The sequence below is a fragment of the Chaetura pelagica genome, unplaced genomic scaffold (genome assembly GCF_000747805.2).
Source record: "Chaetura pelagica isolate M959 unplaced genomic scaffold, ChaPel_1.0 scaffold308, whole genome shotgun sequence".
NCBI lineage: Eukaryota > Metazoa > Chordata > Aves > Apodiformes > Apodidae > Chaetura > Chaetura pelagica.
This window is the reverse complement of record NW_009954442.1, coordinates 1,454,441-1,473,683: the sequence shown is the minus strand read 5'-3', so window position 1 is coordinate 1,473,683 and position 19,243 is coordinate 1,454,441. Positions and strand designations below refer to the sequence as shown.

The window sequence follows — 19,243 nt, the reverse complement described above, 5'->3', positions numbered from 1 at the left end:
CTCTATACATTTGGTTAGGTCCATTTTAACCACCTAGGAATGATTCTATGGTTGACTCAAATTATTTGAGATCACAGTTAGATTTCAGATGAGGTAAATTAAAATACAAGCAGAAACTTAAACAGAAGCTACTCTTTTTCAAAGTATTTTTTTAACTTCAGATTTTTTGTCTGTGACTTCTGAAACTGCCAAACATTTATGAGAATTAAGTTAGCAATAAAAACTATTTTAGTTTTCCCTATCACATAGAACCTGTTTTGCAAAGGGGGTATAAGTCCTGAAAAATATTTCTTTTACATCTGAGTAGTTAAAATTGGCTGTCTAAGTTTTCTGACATGCTTCAGTCATTCCCAAAAGTTTAGTAAGTTTTTTGTTTAAATAAAATGTAATTTGCATGCAAACAAACCAGGAACTATTTCCGTCACTATGCTTTACTTCACAGAAAAATTCCTTCTAATCACAATGACAACTTTCCACATAGTAATAACTTGAAACATCATTATTTCAAGACACATTCAGATAATTGCTTTGTTTAAGGCTCAAGTAGTTTCTCCCTGTTTCAGGCCGGTTTTTTAATGTGGCTGTTTAGCAAAGTAATCCCTAAAGGTCACATCTAAAAAATATTATTCAGAGTGTTGAGTGTTTAATACACATTAGCAATATAAACCACTGCACTAATTCTCTACCACCTTTTTTACTATCTCTCTATAGTGTTGCACTAAGTAATATTACAGTAAACTGTATGATAAGCAGAACAATCAGAACTACGAGAAGACAACCTGCAGCCTACTTACTGTGAGACACCATACAAGAGAAAATAATTCTGAGAATTTTCAGCAAGGTATAAAGAAGCAAAAAAAACTGAAGTTCCAAAAAACCTTATTTGGAAGTAATTTCATGACTACTGCAACAACGAATGTCTCTCTCTTGGCTGAATTCCAGCTGAACGTTATAATGGAAATTATCCAGTATTCATAGTATTCATAAAACGGTTACTGCTGTTATCTACAGAAAAGAAAATAATGTTACGTGGGGTTTTTTCTGTCAAGAGAAGCTATTCATTTAGGATTGTTTCTTTTCATCTAACTTCCAGGAAGTAACTACCATGAAAGCTACTGCTTAAGAAGTCAGTTTAAAAACTAATATATAGAAATGAACAAAAAAAATAAATAATGGAACACAGAGAAAGTATGATCTCCTAAAGCCTTGTTCCTTTATTTTTAATGTATTCATTCCTTTTCAGCGAACATCCCATCAGTGACTGTTGCTAGCCATTCAAATGCCCCAGAACTTCCCATAACCCTTATCTGAACTGTGATTTCTCTGACTGAACCAAGGTTTTTTAAACTACATTGTTTAAATGAAGCCACTGAAAGTTATCCACAACAATATATTGGTTTTACAGTAATTCTAAAAACAACTTTTGCCTTCTTCACAAAACAAATAATTCTGAGCAGCACCAGAAAATTAATAAATCTACCATAGTCTATGAAGATTATGACAATCTGGCTTCTCTCTCTTTTAACAGTGAAACTCAAAGTTGGAAAAAATTGGAAGAGGACTGAGAAAAGCTAAGAAAATTTCTCCTGCAGTCCCACCTTCCATAGACTTTTGTTCCAATATCTTAAAATGCAAGAACTGATTGAAAACAGGTGCTTTTTTTCCACTATAGGACAAGATTAGCCGAATCAAATGATTGCTTGTGTCACACATCCCACACAGAACTTACGTTCCTGGCTGACACAAAGTCTCCAGTAACTGCCTGACTAAAACTAGAAAATGTTTCCACAGGGAATGAATAATCAAAATTATCAGGTCTAGCACATTTTTTCATTACTTTGGAGAGAATTATTTTATTACTTTCAAAAAGAGCAAGTTCTGTACAAGTCCTAATATTAAGTGATGGCTTTGTTATTATTATAACCCTGCATAGTCAGTCAATCCTACTCCCATTTCACAAAACTGTTATAATTTCTGTATTTTAGCCCGTGACCATAATTGGTGAGCGAACCCTCCCTGTCTTATCTCAAATACACAAGCTTTTAGTTGGATTTCCTCCTCCCCATCTCAGAGGGGAGACAGGTGAGTGAGCAGCCACGGGGTTCTTTGCTTCCAGCTGGCCTGAACCACAACAAGGCTGAAGTCTATTTTCACTACAGACAGTTTGATATTAAAAAAATAATAATGTTGCTATTCATATTTTCTTGGTAATAATTTTTGAGCACATTCCTCCTTCTCCTTTAGCTATTTTCAGCAATTGTCAGCATTTCTGTCTTCTTCCCTAGCCATTTTAAGATCTTATTTCTCATTAAAATAATCCATAGCCTGTCATCATCCCTTTCTTGTCCCCTTACCAAACATTCTTTATCATTAAAAGTAGCATAACAAAAGCTACCAAGAATTCATCAATGAAACGAGAATTCCCACAATTTCAAATCATAACATTAAGAAGTAGGATTAAACCAAGGATCCATCTAAAGTAATTTCTTGAAATTTATTACTACCTTAAATGTACAAACTTGGAACTTCAGAACAGAAAGCCTGGATTCTGTCTTATGCAGTCTAGCACATTCCCCACACACTGGCTGTTAACTTTCACACAGACAAGAAAGAAAAGTATACAGATGAAGCACAAAAGAAAAATCTGGGGTACTGGACAAAAATCACTGATATTTTCCTTTCAGTTTCATGGGAACTTTTGAAAAAAAGATGCTTTTTTGTGTTCATCTTTGTATGCATGTCTAAAAGGATACAGAAGGATATTATCATGAGTTTAAATAAAAGCAAGTGATGTTGCTTCTGCATGATCACAGTTATGCTTCACTTTTTTTTTTTTTACTTTTAAATTATTTTTTTAAGCTTGAGTAGCAAAACCAAATCATTTGAAACTTCCAAACAAATCTGGAAAAACTATCTTCACGGGGTAAAGTAGCAGCAAAGTAGTCTATTTCTGTACATAAATATTTTGTTCCTTGTTCAAGTCTCAGAATAGTGACTAACTTGATTAGCCAGTGACCTACTATGAGGTTTTAGGAAGTGGCTAATCTTTCATTCATATTTCCTTCTGTGGCTGAAACTGTGCTATTGTATTTTGAAGGTTACTGGGAACAGAGTGCCTCAAAGTGAGTCTAAATCATTAACACCTCTTCTGTTCGAGTTTAAATCCAGAGATTTTAATCAAACATGTAAACAATTCATGTTGTTCATTGGTATCAAGTAAGTACCTTAATCATCTTTCCATTTGTGACCAAATTAAAAATCCAGAAGTCTCAAGATACCTGAATGATTTTTTCTCTTAAGGTAGGTTATCTCTTCAGCAGCTTTTCAAATAAATATTAGCCGACAGGCAGGTAGTGGTACCTTTGCAGTGGCATATGCCAAATTGTTTATGAGTTTTATAAACAGAGACAGTTATTTCAGTTATCCAAAAACTGAAACATATGAAGGTACCAAACAGGGTTTTTTTTTAATTAATTTTAAGCAAAATTCCTCCTCTAGATTTTTTTAGAGTTTTAACCTCCAAATGTCATCTCCCATAGTCTACAACTCTTGGATAAACCATCTTTATTTTCAGACAGAAATATACATGTACTGCAGTACTGAAGGTTCAGATTCTTAAAATATTCTAGGAACAGGGATTCTAAAATCAAAGCAGAATATTTTGATCTGGACCTATTCTTAGTTGGAAGAACTACTGATTAATTACAATAACTAGATTTAAGCCTGTTCTAAAGATAAATGTTCTTACTTCAAGTGAAATGTATTTAAAATCTAATACAGACTTTTTGTTGACTGAGCAACTACAATGTTTTCACCTCTTAAAATTATTGTGTAATATCCAGTAACAATATATGCATTGCTATGCACCACCAGAAACTTGTCAGACTATTTTAACATTTACCTAAATAATCCTCCTTCTTCCTTCATGTTTTTTAGACTGGTATATACTTACTTCATTCTCTGTCTTGATGCATTAGGCAACATAATTCTGTTCAAATTAATCTCTTATCAGTTGTCTTTCATTAGTGCTTATTTTGAGCAACCAAGAACTACATGCACAATTCATTGTGCATTGGGCTTTATTAATTAAAGAATTTAAAACAGCATGCTCAAAACAAAATCATTAATAATAGCTTAAAGCATGGATTAGGGTCATAGGAAGTCCCAGTGGAAAACACAGTATTTAAGCAATTAAAACCCATGAGAAATTGGGGAAGGAAATAACACAAGACTGAACCTGGATGAATGTTTTAACACACTTAAAGAAATTATTGGGAAACCCAATGCTAAACACTGCATTACTAATGAAGAACAGACAATTACACATGTGATATAGTGGCATAGAAGCCTAGGCGATTATTTGTGAGATCAGACTAATAGTTATAATATGACAGACAGTTATGAGGCATTGTGACTACAGAATATTGATATAGACCCAAATATAAAGAACCTGAGAAAATAAATAATATTTAAAAAAAAAAAACACCAAAAAAACCAAGAAAATAAGGTAGAGGACTCTAAATCCACAGGTAGCTAGAGAAACAGACACTAGAGAGGGATATGGTCTGCTTAAACCAGACCAGGAGGCTACCTTTAGGTTTTGTGTGAACACAGTTGAAGGACAGCAGCAACAGGACACAGAAAAACATTCACAGTGTGTTAAAGATCCCTTGACACATTTCAGCTGAGACATACTACTCAGCCAAGTGGATCTCACAATGTCAAGATTACTCAGTAGTGTACTGTCAGCTTCAATGAACTTTTCCATTACCATGTGCTCTGGGCTTCATTAAACAGGGAGATAATATTACCATGACAAGGCAACAGATCTGTGGCCCTTTAGAATGCATACAGAGCTCCCTACCCAGTCAAAGCAGATACAGGCAGATGTTCACTCTCTTAGTCTTCATTCTTATTTCATATAAAAGGCTTTTTGAACACTTTATGATCAAGCTAGTATTCCCTAATACTATATTTAAGAATGTATCTTTGTAAAAAATGCAAGGAACTAACATTTCCCAATTATTCCCCCTCCTCTTATTTTTTTTTATTCTTAATGAAATTCTTAATGAAAGTGATGGTCAGATGTATTTATTTCAGAATATAAGACTTTAGAAATCTTCATTAATTGATAATAGAAGTAATGCATGTTAATTTTTAGAAGGTTAAACTGTCTGAGTTGTTACCATATACAATCGATCCCCAAGTAGCGCAACAAAGAACCTCTGAATTCAAGTTTCTCTGCAAAAGTACATTTCTGCTGTCTTACATATTGGAAATATAATAGCTTACTTTTTCGTCTCAAGGTGAAAGGTAATTATCTTTACTATTAAAAGAAAACATGGAATTGTTTATTTTTACATCTTGCCTACACAGATACTACTAAGATGCTTGTCTTTTTTACATGGTCAGAGACTGAGTGACTCAATCAGATTCCCAGTCTAAGCACTAAAGAAACATCTTTAATTCTTTTTTGCTAGAACAAACTGTTGAGAAATATCACACAAACTGTTCTACATTCTAAATACTTTCAGATCTTCCACAAACAGGTGCTTATGTCTAACTGTTGCTGAACTACCTACAATGCAATATTACTAGAGCACTCTTTATAATTAAAGTTCAGTATTTCAAATTATATTACAATCAGCAAATCCATTGTGATAGAAAATCTTCAAATTTCTTTTGTTACGTAGGTGCTCTGCTCCCAATTAAGTCCCAGTTATTTTAAGTTTTGCCACTGATGAGAGGATGGGCTTGTTTTGTCCTTGAGCCTCTTAACAGAGCACCCTTCAAGTCATTTATTTCTGTGAAAACCTGTGAAAGTTACTGATTATTGAGTAGTCTCTTAATAATCAAACTGCTCAGAGGTAAATGAGGTAGTAATAAAACTGTTCATAAATATGGAAGAGAAAGTGGTTTTAGATGGAAGCTAACAAATTCAAATTCACTGTTTTTGCTTACTTTTCCTCTTTGCTTGAGACAAGGAAAAAAGCAAGATTTTCATCTTATCAGAAAAAAATAAGTAGGAAAATAAAAAATGCAGTTTAATTGTGAGGGAAGAGGGGAGCACACAAATATTTCTCAAAAGGAACTGCACAGTTAAGTATTACAACAGGAATATAGACCAAACTAGCAACCACTTGAAAAATGTATTTGTATTACAAATTCATCCAGATACAAGTTTACCTACTGCACTATACAACCAATAAATTGTCTAGTTTAACTCTTACTGTGGGAGGCATTTTCATAGCGCTTCACTTCTCTGCATTTCAGAGCTGTGCTACAAACTACAGAAAGTACATGATATGGCATGATGACATATCCAGCATTTAGAGCTGGAATTTGTACTGACAAACAGTAAAGCAGCAGTCAAAGGGTTGTGCTTCTATTGTACTTCAATGCTACAATGATGCTACTGCAAATCTGCCTCTGCTGTATGTAGTTCCAGTAGAAGGAATGCTTGGAGGTTAGCAGAATTCATACACCAGAACATAAACAAGACTTGAAGAGACTAAATCAACATATTATTTCCAGTATTTTTTAGAAAAGAAGAATGTTAAGACTCAAATAAGAACAGCAGGGAGACGGGACATGATTAAGAGTTCTTAATTTTTAGGGATTTATCTTTTTCTTGTTTTGAACAGTACTGCCAAAAGCTAACAACTGCTCACTGACTAGCTTGATACAGGACAATTTTAGAAGCCAGTGCCTGAACCAAAGCGATCCACTAAACATACATTCCACAGAAACAGTAAAAATGCCCAGCTGCAAAATACCTCAATACAGCAGGTGATAGTGCTCAGGAAACCCAAATTAGATACAATGGCTTTGATAGTTTATGTGAGTATATATTTACTCTGCATTTTATATTGTTCCTTTTGGTACAGAAGGAAAATCAACCCAAAAATACTAAAATACATATAACTGATGACTTATTAATGTAAATTTGTCTGACCCTCAGAAAATTAATTTTATTTTTTTTTTTTCATCACTCAGCTCATACACACAGGTTCAAATACTGACACCAGCAAATAAACAAAGACAGTTCTCAAACAAGATCTTCTGTTGTCACTAAAGATATGACAACAAAAATAAAATCCAGCAATCCTATAACTTGATAAATCATTAAATTTGCAATAGGATTGAAGATGCCTGCAGATCTGCTTTTGTTTTCCTAAATAGCTGTGTAGCAGACACCAGACACACTGACAGTTTCCCAAGTGAAAGTTTATTGCTGGTACGAAGGCAGTGGCATTAGTTTAAAAGGCAGCCCCAGACCTAAAGCTTTCCACATATTTATGGGTAAAGTCCAGTAATAACATTCCGTAACAATTCACTTCCTTATTATTGTGAATCCTGTAGTCCTTTTTCTTATTTAAGCAAAAGAATTTCAGAATTTAAGAACTGGAAGGAGTCTGAAGAAAACAATCCTTACTTCATCTCTAACCTTTATAAGGGTTTTTGTGCAGCTGAAATAATTGTTTCTAAGCTTGATCCAGCACTTCTCTTGACTATTCACAGCAGCACGATATTAAACAGCTCTTGTGATATGTCTCCCTGCCACCTTTAAAAAAAATAATAAATCCCTCACAGTGACACTGTAGGAGGCAAAACAAGCATCTTCTCATATTCCCTTGAGCCATATCAGGAAGGCCAACAAAATTAACTGAAAAACGGTATTACCACTGCTTACAGCTACTGGGTGTAGACAGGGTTAACTTCATGAACTACAATGCTGACAGATTTTTTGCCTTCTCACTGTGCTATGGGTATGGTAGAGCCCATTACTGTTGAAATACAGATGTATGCAAAGTCAAGATCAAACAAAAAAGTTATCAAATGGAAAACTGAGTCTCATTATCACTTCATAATGGTGCCAAAAACTCATGTCATCAGTGCAAATTAAGGAAAAGTATGGAAAATGTGACTGGGATGGATTAAATGAGGTTTAATGCGAGGCTACTGTGAGGCTACACAGCAAAGTATAAGAAACTGGATAATTACTTCACGTAAAAAGCACAGCAGAAATGCCATTATATAACTTCAAAGCCTATTTAGTATCGGGCTAGCACAAACAAGCACAAGACAGAAAAATGACAGCATGGACAAGTTCATTAAACCAAGAATCAGACACTTATGGCTAGAAGGGAGCACACAGACAATTAATCTCCTGCTGCTACCATACAATACCATTGGTTATTGTAAGAGGAAAGAGGACACAACTCAGATGTATTCACAGGTTTAGTTTCTGAGAGAGTGTTCCCTGCTGTTCCTCAAAAGATCCTATAGTATGTGCATTTTACCTCAAACGTATAAAGTAAAACTCAGTATACAGCCCATAACACATAACTACTTTGTGTTGCTGATCATAACGCATTTGTAGCTTTTTGCTTGTCCTCTTCTTTGCTTGGTGATATTTAATAAAACATCCATGAGAAAGAGGACACGCAACAAGGAACACAGTAGCCCTTAGCATATTTTCTGAAGTTTGTACGTGAAGACTAGAATAATGTTCCTCCACAACTCCAATACAGATGAAATAATCAAGAAGAATAAATTAATTACCAAAAGATGTAACCCAGGTACTAGTAATAAGGTGTGATTAAAAGAGAAAAACTTAAACAGTTTATTCAGACTTTCATATATATGAGTTATGATTACAAATGTTGTTTGGTTGATTCACTTATTTTAAGTCTGCTGCTGAAATCAGCTAATGTGAAACCCACGCCAACAAAGACAGCAAGTATCTCCATCATTATTCATTCCCCACATCTAACAATAGCTTAGAATAAGTGAGGAATGTAGGGAACTAAAGACCCTTTATAGTTTATAGTATTTAAAAGAACAACATTCAGAGAGTTATTCATATCTAATATGCTGTAAATTCAAAAGAGCAGTTGGAGATTGACAACCTACTTCCATTTAAAACAACCAAATAATACCTTTTCAGAAGTCAGCTACTCAAATTTATATCCAGAATACCAAAACATTCATCATAAATTTGTGAAAATACAGTAGAACATTTTCCTTAGTTGTACCAACAGTAATAGTTTTAAATTAAAAAGCAAACAAATGAACACACATGCTTTACTGTAGCAGAGCATTTCCACACGTTCTGTTTGCCATTCAACTCTGAATAAAAAAAATCACTATTAAAATGATCAAGTTCTGGCAATGTTTATTGCATGGCATTTTGAGTTGAACAAGACATGACTGGAAACTCACAAATACTAATTTTGAACAATCAAATTAAAAGACTGTATTTTCTTTTCAAGAATCACAGAGATTATCAAGATTTAAAACATCTTAGCCACATTATCATACATGTCTTACAATAAAAGGTTGTTGTGAGTTATGTCAGCATGCTTTGGCCTAAAAAGTTTGATTTGCAAGCACATTGTTCCATCTGAATCCTGCCCTCTAATCGCTAGGTCTTTCTCAACTTTCTTCTAAATAAATAAGACTTTCTACCTTGTTATCTTTCATACACTACAGTAGCGAACACCACTAGCAACATAAAAGCCTGCTTATGTTTCACTCACCAGCGAGATGGAATATCCTGAGTTGGAAGGGACCCGTAAGGATCACCAAGTCCAACCCCTTGTTCCTAACAGGACTACCGAAAACTAGACCATATGACCAAGAGTTTCATCCGTACTGTCCCTGAACTCTGACAGGCTTGGTGCTGTGACTACTTCCCTGGGGAGCCTGTTCCACCCTCTCAGTGAAGAACGTTTCCTTAATGTCCAATCTGAACTTCCCCTGAGGCAGCTTCATTCCATTTCTTCGTGTCCTACCACTGGTCACAAGAGAGATGAGATACAAGCCTCTCTTTCTGATGCCCCTCTTAAGAAAGTTGTAGACTGCAATAAGGTCACCCTTCAGTGTTCTCTTGTCCAAGCTGAAAAAGACAAGTAACTTCACAGGCTCCTCTTCAGTCCTGCCCTTCAGACCATTTTGGTCTCCCTTCTCTGGACACACACTAATAATCTGATGTTCTGTTCTTCTCAAAATGAGGTGCCCAGAACTGCACATAGTACTTCAGATGGGGCCACACCAGTGCAGTGCAGAGTGGGATAATTACTTCCCTTGACTGTAGAGCTATGCTGTGCATGATGCAACCCAGGACACAGCACTTTTGGCTGCCAGGGTACACTGTTGACTCAGGTTCAACTTGCCATCAACCCAAATCCCCAGACTGCTTTCCATGGGGCTTCTCTCAAGCTTCTTGTCCCCAAGTTTGTACATATAATCAGGATTACCCTATCCCAGATGAGAATCCAGCAGTTGATCTCATTATATTTCACACAGTTGGTGAATACCCAAGTCTCTTAGTCTCTCCAGATCTCTCTGTAAGGCCTCTCTACCCTCAAGGGAGTTCACAGCTACAGATACTCCTAGTTCAGTATAATCGGCACATTTGCTTAATTACTCCTGTGTCCAGAATAGAGCTAATCTTCTACTCCTTTTTCATGGCAGGAGAGTGGAAGGAAACCTGTCCCCTGTGTCTTTCTACACACCTTTACAACATCAGGGAAAACAAACTCACAAACAACAAAACACAACAGCTAACATGTATTTATTTTTTTGCTGTGGAACAGGGCCAGCTTTCTCACTTCTTCAGTTGAAACAGGAAGGAAAAAAAGCTGGAATAAAGCTCCTACCACATACTCTTGCAGACAAGTTTGTTTGCTTTGTTTCCCCCAATATTATGAATATTCTGATTCCAGAGCAGCCCTGCAGAATTTATTCTGTGCTGCATACATGACATATTCTGGGAATTTATATAAAATCAGATAACATCTGATGGATCACAATCGTTAGCTAATTTTGTTTAGAGGAAAACTGTAAGCAGAAAGACATAACAACTTGCTATTTTTAAAAGGAAATTAGTAAGACATTATCAGGCTTCACAGACAAGATACAAAGCCAATGTGCCAAAACTGGAACAAGATAATTTTGTCAAACTGTTTTAGGACTTGTGTATAAATTAGGAATTTAAGAAGATGCAAGGACACAGAAGAAGCCTTTTCCAGAAGACGCCTAGCATTTTCTTCTGCTTTAAGGTGCATGCATCACCAATATAAATACAATTGGCTAAGGTAGGTTTTCATTTCAAGCACTTTCTTAAAAACTAAGAAAAAAAGTGCCTGCCTTAAGATAAATTGCTGATGTAAAAAAATATTCTTAATAGTCTATGTAAATGAGGAAAACAGCAAGAAGCATAATCTCAGCATGAATCAGAAGACAAAATTTTTTACTTACATGACACAGCTTTGCAGGAAATAATTAAACACTGCCCATATCTTAACCACTTTGGTGATTGAAATGAAGATCAAATGCTGAAACCCTATCTCAAAAGCTGCTCATGGGACAGACTTGAAATATCAGCAACCTCAGAAACAAACTTCATATATAACCTAGAAAACCAATGTTTTGCTGAATAAAAATATTTACTTTTCAAAATGTAATTGCTAAGACTCCCCAGTCATCAGTAACTTCATAACACAAAAAACCCCAAACTGTTTATTTTTTGATTAACATACATGGATGCAGAAGACTAGGACTTTGAGTAGTGGCTTGTTTTCTACATAATATTTTGAAACTATTGAGACAGCAAATATTTCATCAACAAATACAAATTTTTAAATTACATGTGCTGTTTGGACAAATATTAAGTTACATTAAATCAATGTTTCATCATTAATTGCATACTCCCTTTTTCTAATATAGTAGCACTTTGCATTTTAATTAAGTTAACAGCTAGAGAATAGAGTGTTGGTACTCAATAAGTTGTTAAAAGATATTTGAGTGTCTAATTAGGAGAGGTGATAAGTATACAAAGTAAAAATTCAGAAACAGTATGATGGAACCTTCAAGCAAGATTCCTCACTTATTTATATACCAGTAATTCTGCTTTTAAGTCTGGGAATGGAGTTATTTTTATCACATTGTTACAGTTTCACAAATGCATATATTTTCAAATAGATAAAGAATTCACTTTTCCTTTGGAAAAGTTTGCAGCTTGTTTGCAGCTTCTTTGTAGAAGAAAAAAAAAAAAAAAAAAAAAAAAAAAAAAAAAAAAAAAAAAAAAAAGTAGGTGCCAAGTACCATGATTTGCAACACTGAATAGTAAATAATTGCAGAAAACATTTGGAAAGCCACCAATGTTTAAGAGTTTTTCAGTTGTTGGCTAAACAACTGCAAGTATCTTTGCCAAAACCAGAATAAAATGTCTAATTGAAAGTGACTTTTGCATACAGAAAATAACTTATTCACTAACCTATTTCAAGAAGAAAGTTCAACCAATTATAGCAAAAACTGTGACTATATACATACAGTTGTGCAAGCCAGTTTTAACTTTCAATCTCATGCAGAGATTACAAACTGCCTCTTGTGCTTTAGCATCTAGCAAGCCTATTCTTCCTTCACTGGTTCACAAAACCTCAATTCTAGAAATATAGAATATATTCTATATATCTAGAAAGCCATGCTGCATTGGTCCTACTGTGCATTTCTTCCCCTAGTTGCCCTGCAAACACGCCATACATCACTTGCTACTCCAGTTGTGGTCACTGCTTGAGATGCTCCTCATTTAATTCTACACAGAACAAAATACCACCATCTTGAATTAAACCATCTCATTTAACAGTTTTTCACAATACAAAGTAATCAGGTTACAGAGCAGAGGGCTTTATGATGTTCAACTAAGGCATAAGCAGACAGTTCTTTCATATACTTCTCCTAGGTAAATACAGGAGGATACAAGATTATTAGTTCAATGTTGAGACATGCTCTACTACATTTAAACCTTAAAACACATGACACTATTTTTTAGACTAATTTTTACATTTTATTAAACTCTGGTTCTTCCCATCAGAAAATCACGAGCCACTGAGAACAGCACATATAGAAAACTGCATTTATTGGCTGAACAGGAAAATGCATTAAAAACACAACATATGGATCATGATGTGGAAAAAGACAGCACACATATAAAGGAAGTACAACAGCTGTTCTGCATCACCTTATAGTAAAGAATATTTTAGAAATGTTCTCTGAGGGAAAATTTATTAGGCTCTCAGCAATGCAGAAAGTAGGGCAGAGAATATTAAAAAATTGAGAAAATTAGAAAAATCACGTGAAAAACATGATCAAACATGACTTCATAAGGAAATACAAAAGATAGCTAAGGTAAAATAGGTAAGTCTATTGCATATAAGACTAAATGATAGTAATATAAGTCATATCATACTGATAAAATTTCAAGATGCAGAAGGCGCATGTCATATTTTAAAGATACGAGTATCTAGAGTTTGAATATACATTTTTAATATATATTAAAAGGTAATTTGAACTCATTATCATTTCAGAAGATATAAAAGCTTCAGATACACTGAATATTTGAAATATAAATCAGATACTTATTGAGATAACTTTAAGTCAGTCCATGCACATTAAAACTCTGGCCCTAAAGTTAGAAAAAAAATGCTTTAAAGCATGTACATACAGGCAGTTGTTTTGCTACTTCAGTAGAGCACAAAGTTGACATTAAAACATAAGTAAAGGAATTGCTTCAGTTGATGATTTATCTTGCAAAATGTAAAATACTTGCGCAAAGGAATAGAATTAATTCACAATCAAATTAATAAAACCCCTTATTTTTCACTTAGAGAAAATAACAATTTCTACTAACCTTCAGGATCAAGGAGTTTCTCTATGCCCAGGTGTTGTCTGGCTATGTTGAATGCATGGTCTAATCGTTGTACAGGTGACTGCTGAGAAGCAACAGCATCCCAATCAAATAGGTCTGGTCTGAAGTAAAAATAAGAGGAACAGTAAGATTTAATTACAAATTAATTTAGATTTAATTACAAATTTCTATGGTTACACAACAACATCAGCTACTATTATTTTCTTAATGAAATAACTTGTTCTATCAGTGCTGAAACTAATGAATCACAGAATCCTCGTGGTTGGAAAAGACCTCTAAGATCACCAAGTCCAACCATCCAGAACCCATACTTGTTCATGTTTGTCTCAGGCGTCTGTCGCATGAGTTTTGAACCAAGCATTCTGCGACCAGAGCTCCTCGTTTTTCTTACGTTTGAACAAGAACCCAAGGCTGCTGTTTTCCCCAAGTAAAGTATGCCACTGCAGTTAAATATGCTTGTATTTTTAAGTGGATGATGCAAAAGCATACAGTGTTATAGTCCATTTTCTTTCTACACATTTATGCCTTCTGAAGGCACTCCATCTTCATTTTGCAGACACCTAAGATACAAGAGGCAGCTGCATTAATCTGCTAGATCCTCTTTTTTCCACAGACTTTCATGAAAATTTTAATTAGAAGAAATTTTATTACTAGGAACACTGCTTTTATAATTCAAAGTTTTATGCCTTTTATTGTTAACAGCTTGTTTTCAAACAAGTTTGCATCCTAAATTCATCCGTGTTCATCACCATCACACAAATTTCTTATTTGCCACTAAGTCCCAACAGCCTATAACCTCACGCACCCAAACTGCTTGTTTTCACCCATAGCATTCTGCTCCCATCACCACCCAAAATGCCCAAAGAGGCTAGCTCCCCTAAAAGAGTCCCAGTCCTAAAGAGTGCCTGAGAGAGAAGGATTATGTGCTCTGATTGTGCACACTGAGAGCAGCTTCTGCAGGCCAAGAAGGTCAGATAATTACTGAGGTAATTTTGCAGCCTTCTTCCTTCTCTCCACCCACCACATTGTCGCTTCACTTCACTTACTGTTTTTAAAAATGTAATTGCTTCTGAGGTTATAAATTCAGTCATGTCTGACTGAAATTGGTCAACAGGTTCAAAAATTCATGACCTGGGAATGAGCTGCACATGCCACTTCTATTACCAAAACCTTCAGAAAATTACACACTTTTCAGATGTGTATACAACTCCAATCCAGGCAAATATTTTAGTTGAAAGGAGCAAAAGCACTAGAATACAATTCAAATTCTCTTGCAGGAAAAGACAGATGATCAAAACTGAATTACAGCTCAGATACACAATCTGAGCACTACTTGCAATATAAATAATGTTAATACACTGTGATATTTGGCATTAGCTCTGAGACTTATCCATTAGGAGATCAGAATTTGTTATTAGCACTCTGGGAAAAAAGTTTAATCATGTACACTGTAATTATTATGTATATAATATGACAAAAACAACTATACAATTTGTGACTTTGATACAGTGTTCTAAATCAGAAAACATTTAAATGAGTAATTTTACCTGCAGTTAAATCAAGTATGTTATTTACACAAATTAAAATGTTGCAATTAGTTATGACAGATTTACTTACATTTTTATTAATTGTAAAAGCTCATTTTGAACAGTCTCTCATAGTTATAATAAATGGCAAAAAATGTTCACTATATCATACTGTAATAACTTCAGGAGAGCAAAGGAAAAATGCCATTTATGTAATAGTAATTTCCCAGTTATGCACATTTGCTGTTCCATTTTTTTCTGAGATGGGAGTGATTTACATAGTAACAAGTTATACTACAGTATTTTTCTTTTCTATGCAGAATTTCATAGAATCATAGAATGGTTTGAGTTGGAAGGGATGAAAGATAATCTAGCACCAACCCCCATTCTTGAACAGTAATAAAATATAAAGGTTTCTCCTTGCCACATGCAGAGCAACTTCAAAATATTAAATTTGCCTGTAGGGAGCACAGAGAGTGGAGAGGAAAATTAAGAGGTGTCTCTGTTTCTAGCCAAGGATGCATTAAGTCTTTGAGCTCAGACTGGCTTGTGTACTAAAATACAGGCATTTTCAAAATACAGATTATGTCTGCACAATTTTTTACATCCTCCTGGTACTGGGTATGACTGGGATGGAGTTAATGTTCTTCATAGCAGCTTGTGTTCTGGATTTGTCATGCAAACAAACAATTGTTTGACTACTGCTGAACAGTACTTAGCACCAAGACCTCTTTTTTCCTCTCCTCTGCCTCTCCTAGGTGAGTAGTCTGGGGATGGGCAAGAAACTGGAAGGGGATGCAGCCAGGAGAGGCGATACAAACTGGCCAGAGGGATACTCCACAAAATATAACTTGCTTAGCATGTACTGTCTCTATTACAATCTCTAGTTAGACTCCTGAGTTTTCTTGGTTTTACTTTTTCTATTCTTTTCCCTGTCCCCAGAGGGCCAGGGAAAAAGCAAGTGACTGTATGGTTGCTCTACATCTGACAAAAGTCAACTTACCACACACCTTAATCTACAGGCATATGGATATTCTTCAGTTCTTAATTCTCTCCAAATCTAACACTTTCTGGCTGGCATATGGCATACATTAAATTTAGGACAAACAACCCTGTAGGAACAACACAGCTATCTATTATGAATGTCTTAAAAATCTCTGCAAAGATGTATTGCACAAATACTAGAGAGACTAGGATATAACAAGACTTTTCAGTGACAAAAGCTTTTAGGACAAGGAAAGAAAATAATGGCATCCAATGGACTACCTTCCCTACCCCATCTCCACTCTTCCCCAAATGTTTTTGCAGGGATTTGTTTTGAAATTCTAATCTCACTTGTGCTGCTCAGAGCAACTTATTATATATTATTTTCACACGATCACAACTCATTTGGTGAGGTAAGATTTTATACAAAGGAGCATGCTTTCTTCTAACCAGTCAAGAGCAGTGCAGGCTTTCTAGCTCTACCAGATATGTAAGTGACTGTGCAGAGCATACACAGCATCTCTCCTTTTATACTTACTACAGATGGCAAAAATTTGAATCCTCTGAGACAAAGCTATAAATGAGAAGTATGTTTCAATAAGTCACTGATGGGTTTCTAGGAATTTTCTTAGTATTGTACATAAAGAAGGCAGCACAAATTGCAAGCCAATTTAGAAGTATACAGCCTTCTACTGCAATTCAGCTCTGACAAGCATTCATTTAATTTAAAAAAAACTAATACATTAAAGGACCTCTCCCTATTCCAACAGCAAGTTAACTTGCTAGATTTTCCCTTTGTTGAAAGAATACTTGAGTTCACACATTTCAGTAGCATCATCACTAGAATACAAGTGTCATAATGTCAGCTTGAAACATCAGCTTCCCAGTACAATGTGTCTACATGTTTCACTGGGTACATTTATGCAGCAACACTGCATAAACCAAGTACAACTACAGGAGATTATTACAAACTAGAAGATTAAGAATTGTTGTGTATGGCAAATAGGTTTAAAAAATCCCTGTAACAACACTGAAACAGAATTTCAAATAACAACTATTAGTAGCTTTCTGAGAATTCTAAATATAGGCATGAGCAGGTGTGAAATAGTAAAGAAAAGAAATAAAATGGAATACTCATTCTCTGTCTTTGTTTTCTCTCTCTAAATTTTTCAAATTGTAAAAGGGAAAGGAAATTTGTTCTCATATCTGCAGCTTGGTTCATGTATAACAGAAAGTAAAGACAAGGAGACATAAGTAGCAGCCTTTTCTCTCACTGAACACACATACAAGCATATTTATATTCTAGTTAAAATTAACTCCCTCTAGCCACTCTCTGATCAGCTAAAAGAGCATTGTATTCGTTTATGCCAAGCTAGTGGAGTGCCTAAATCAAAAGGACTAAAGTCTCCAACAGAGTAAATCAAAAGTCATATAGAACACAAGGTAATTTTTGTACCTACAGTTTGTTTCTAAAACTAGCAAAAAAAGAAAGGGGAAGAAGGGGAAACAAACCTGTAGTTCTTTAAAAAAATATCAGCAAAGAAAACCATAAAAGCATAGAACTGTTGGTCATAAAGTATAAAAAGGACTGAAACTTTCCTCAACCAATTGCATAATTATAGAAATAAATCAGCCATGGTAGAAAATTGCATATACAGTATACTAAGGCCAAACAAATCCAGACATATCTCTATGCAGAAACTAAAGTCACAGATAAGCCAAAATACAGTTAATACAAAAAGCAACATGTTACCATCCAATTCAAAGCAAGCAACAAAGCAACAATGTCCAGTAACTCCACCCCACCACAGTGCCCTCTGTTCACAGCCACAGCCCCTATCATTTATACAGATTTTCAAACATATCTTCAAAGCTTACTCTTATTTTTTGTCAGAAACCAACTGCTAAATCTTCTAAAAAATAAAGCTACCTTTCATTAGTATAGATATAGATATTTTGACTAAATACCCCCTACAAGAGCTTATAAACAGTGAAGAAAAAAAAAAAACAGGATTTCTGGGGGATTGGTATCTTTACTTACTAAAGAACACATTTATTTTTTGTTTTTAATTATTATTTTTTTCATATGAACCTGAAGCTAATTTAAGATGCAAATGACAATGAAACTTGAAGAAGTAAAGAATTCTGCAATGGCATATACTCAAAAAAGATAAACAAATCATATAATCCAAATGGAGACTTCTGAAGAAAGTGAAACATTGTGAAGATACTTTAACATTATCAGATGTTTTGCTTTCATTTATTCAGCATTTCTTTAGTGAGTCATTTATAAATAACCACAAGACTTTAAAACAGCAGCGTTTATAATTTTTGTAACTTTCGGTAACAAATAATTACACACGATAACTGTGAAATCACAAAGAAACATCATACATGTTATAATAGGTCATTTCCTTAAGCTGCATTAACATCTAGCTAAGGTTATCCTGCTATTAAAATTGGGCTGAAATAAAATAATTTATCAAAAGAGCAATTCACAGATCAAATTCACAAAACCTTTCCATCAGTGCATACAGAAAAGTGGTTTTGTTGTTCTAGTTTTATTTATCTAAGAAAATCTTGTATCTGTCTTCAGTACTCCCACAATTAAAACAAACCAGGAACCAGTAACTAGCATGTAACCTAGTAAATCATTACAATAAAAGTCTTTTCATATTTCTTCATGCCATTGCTTTTACTTCTTTAACTTACTGAAAACAAATTTTTGCTTCTTTTTATCCAGGACCTCTTTTTAATACCCTTTTCCTTCTCTTCCCTCTCTCCACACTCTGCCATCCTGAAGCAGAAACAGCTGCAGTGAAGTGCTCATTTCTAAAGCATTCACCTGACGTAAATTGAAGCATTTTAAAGAAGCAAGGGAGAAGATAATGAATGCCACTTTTTTCCACTTCAAAATCCTGGTCAAAGGGTCGGGGAGGGAAGTCTCAAAAAAGCCAGAGGAAAGAGGTAAAGCTCTCTTTCAGCTGTCCTCCAGTCTGGAGGAAAAGGATTACAAGAA

At 34.8% G+C, this 19,243-nt stretch overlaps 1 protein-coding gene across 1 annotated transcript in view; it reads right to left on the bottom strand.

The window, feature by feature from the left end:
• DMD (dystrophin) overlaps window positions 1-19,243 on the bottom strand; it is a 909,379-nt gene that overhangs the window by 790,471 nt on the left and 99,665 nt on the right. Inside the window, exon 6 of the mRNA XM_010004489.1 lies at window positions 13,697-13,815. Within this exon, the coding sequence (XP_010002791.1) occupies window positions 13,697-13,815 (119 nt within the window). The remainder of the gene's footprint in view (window positions 1-13,696; window positions 13,816-19,243) is intronic.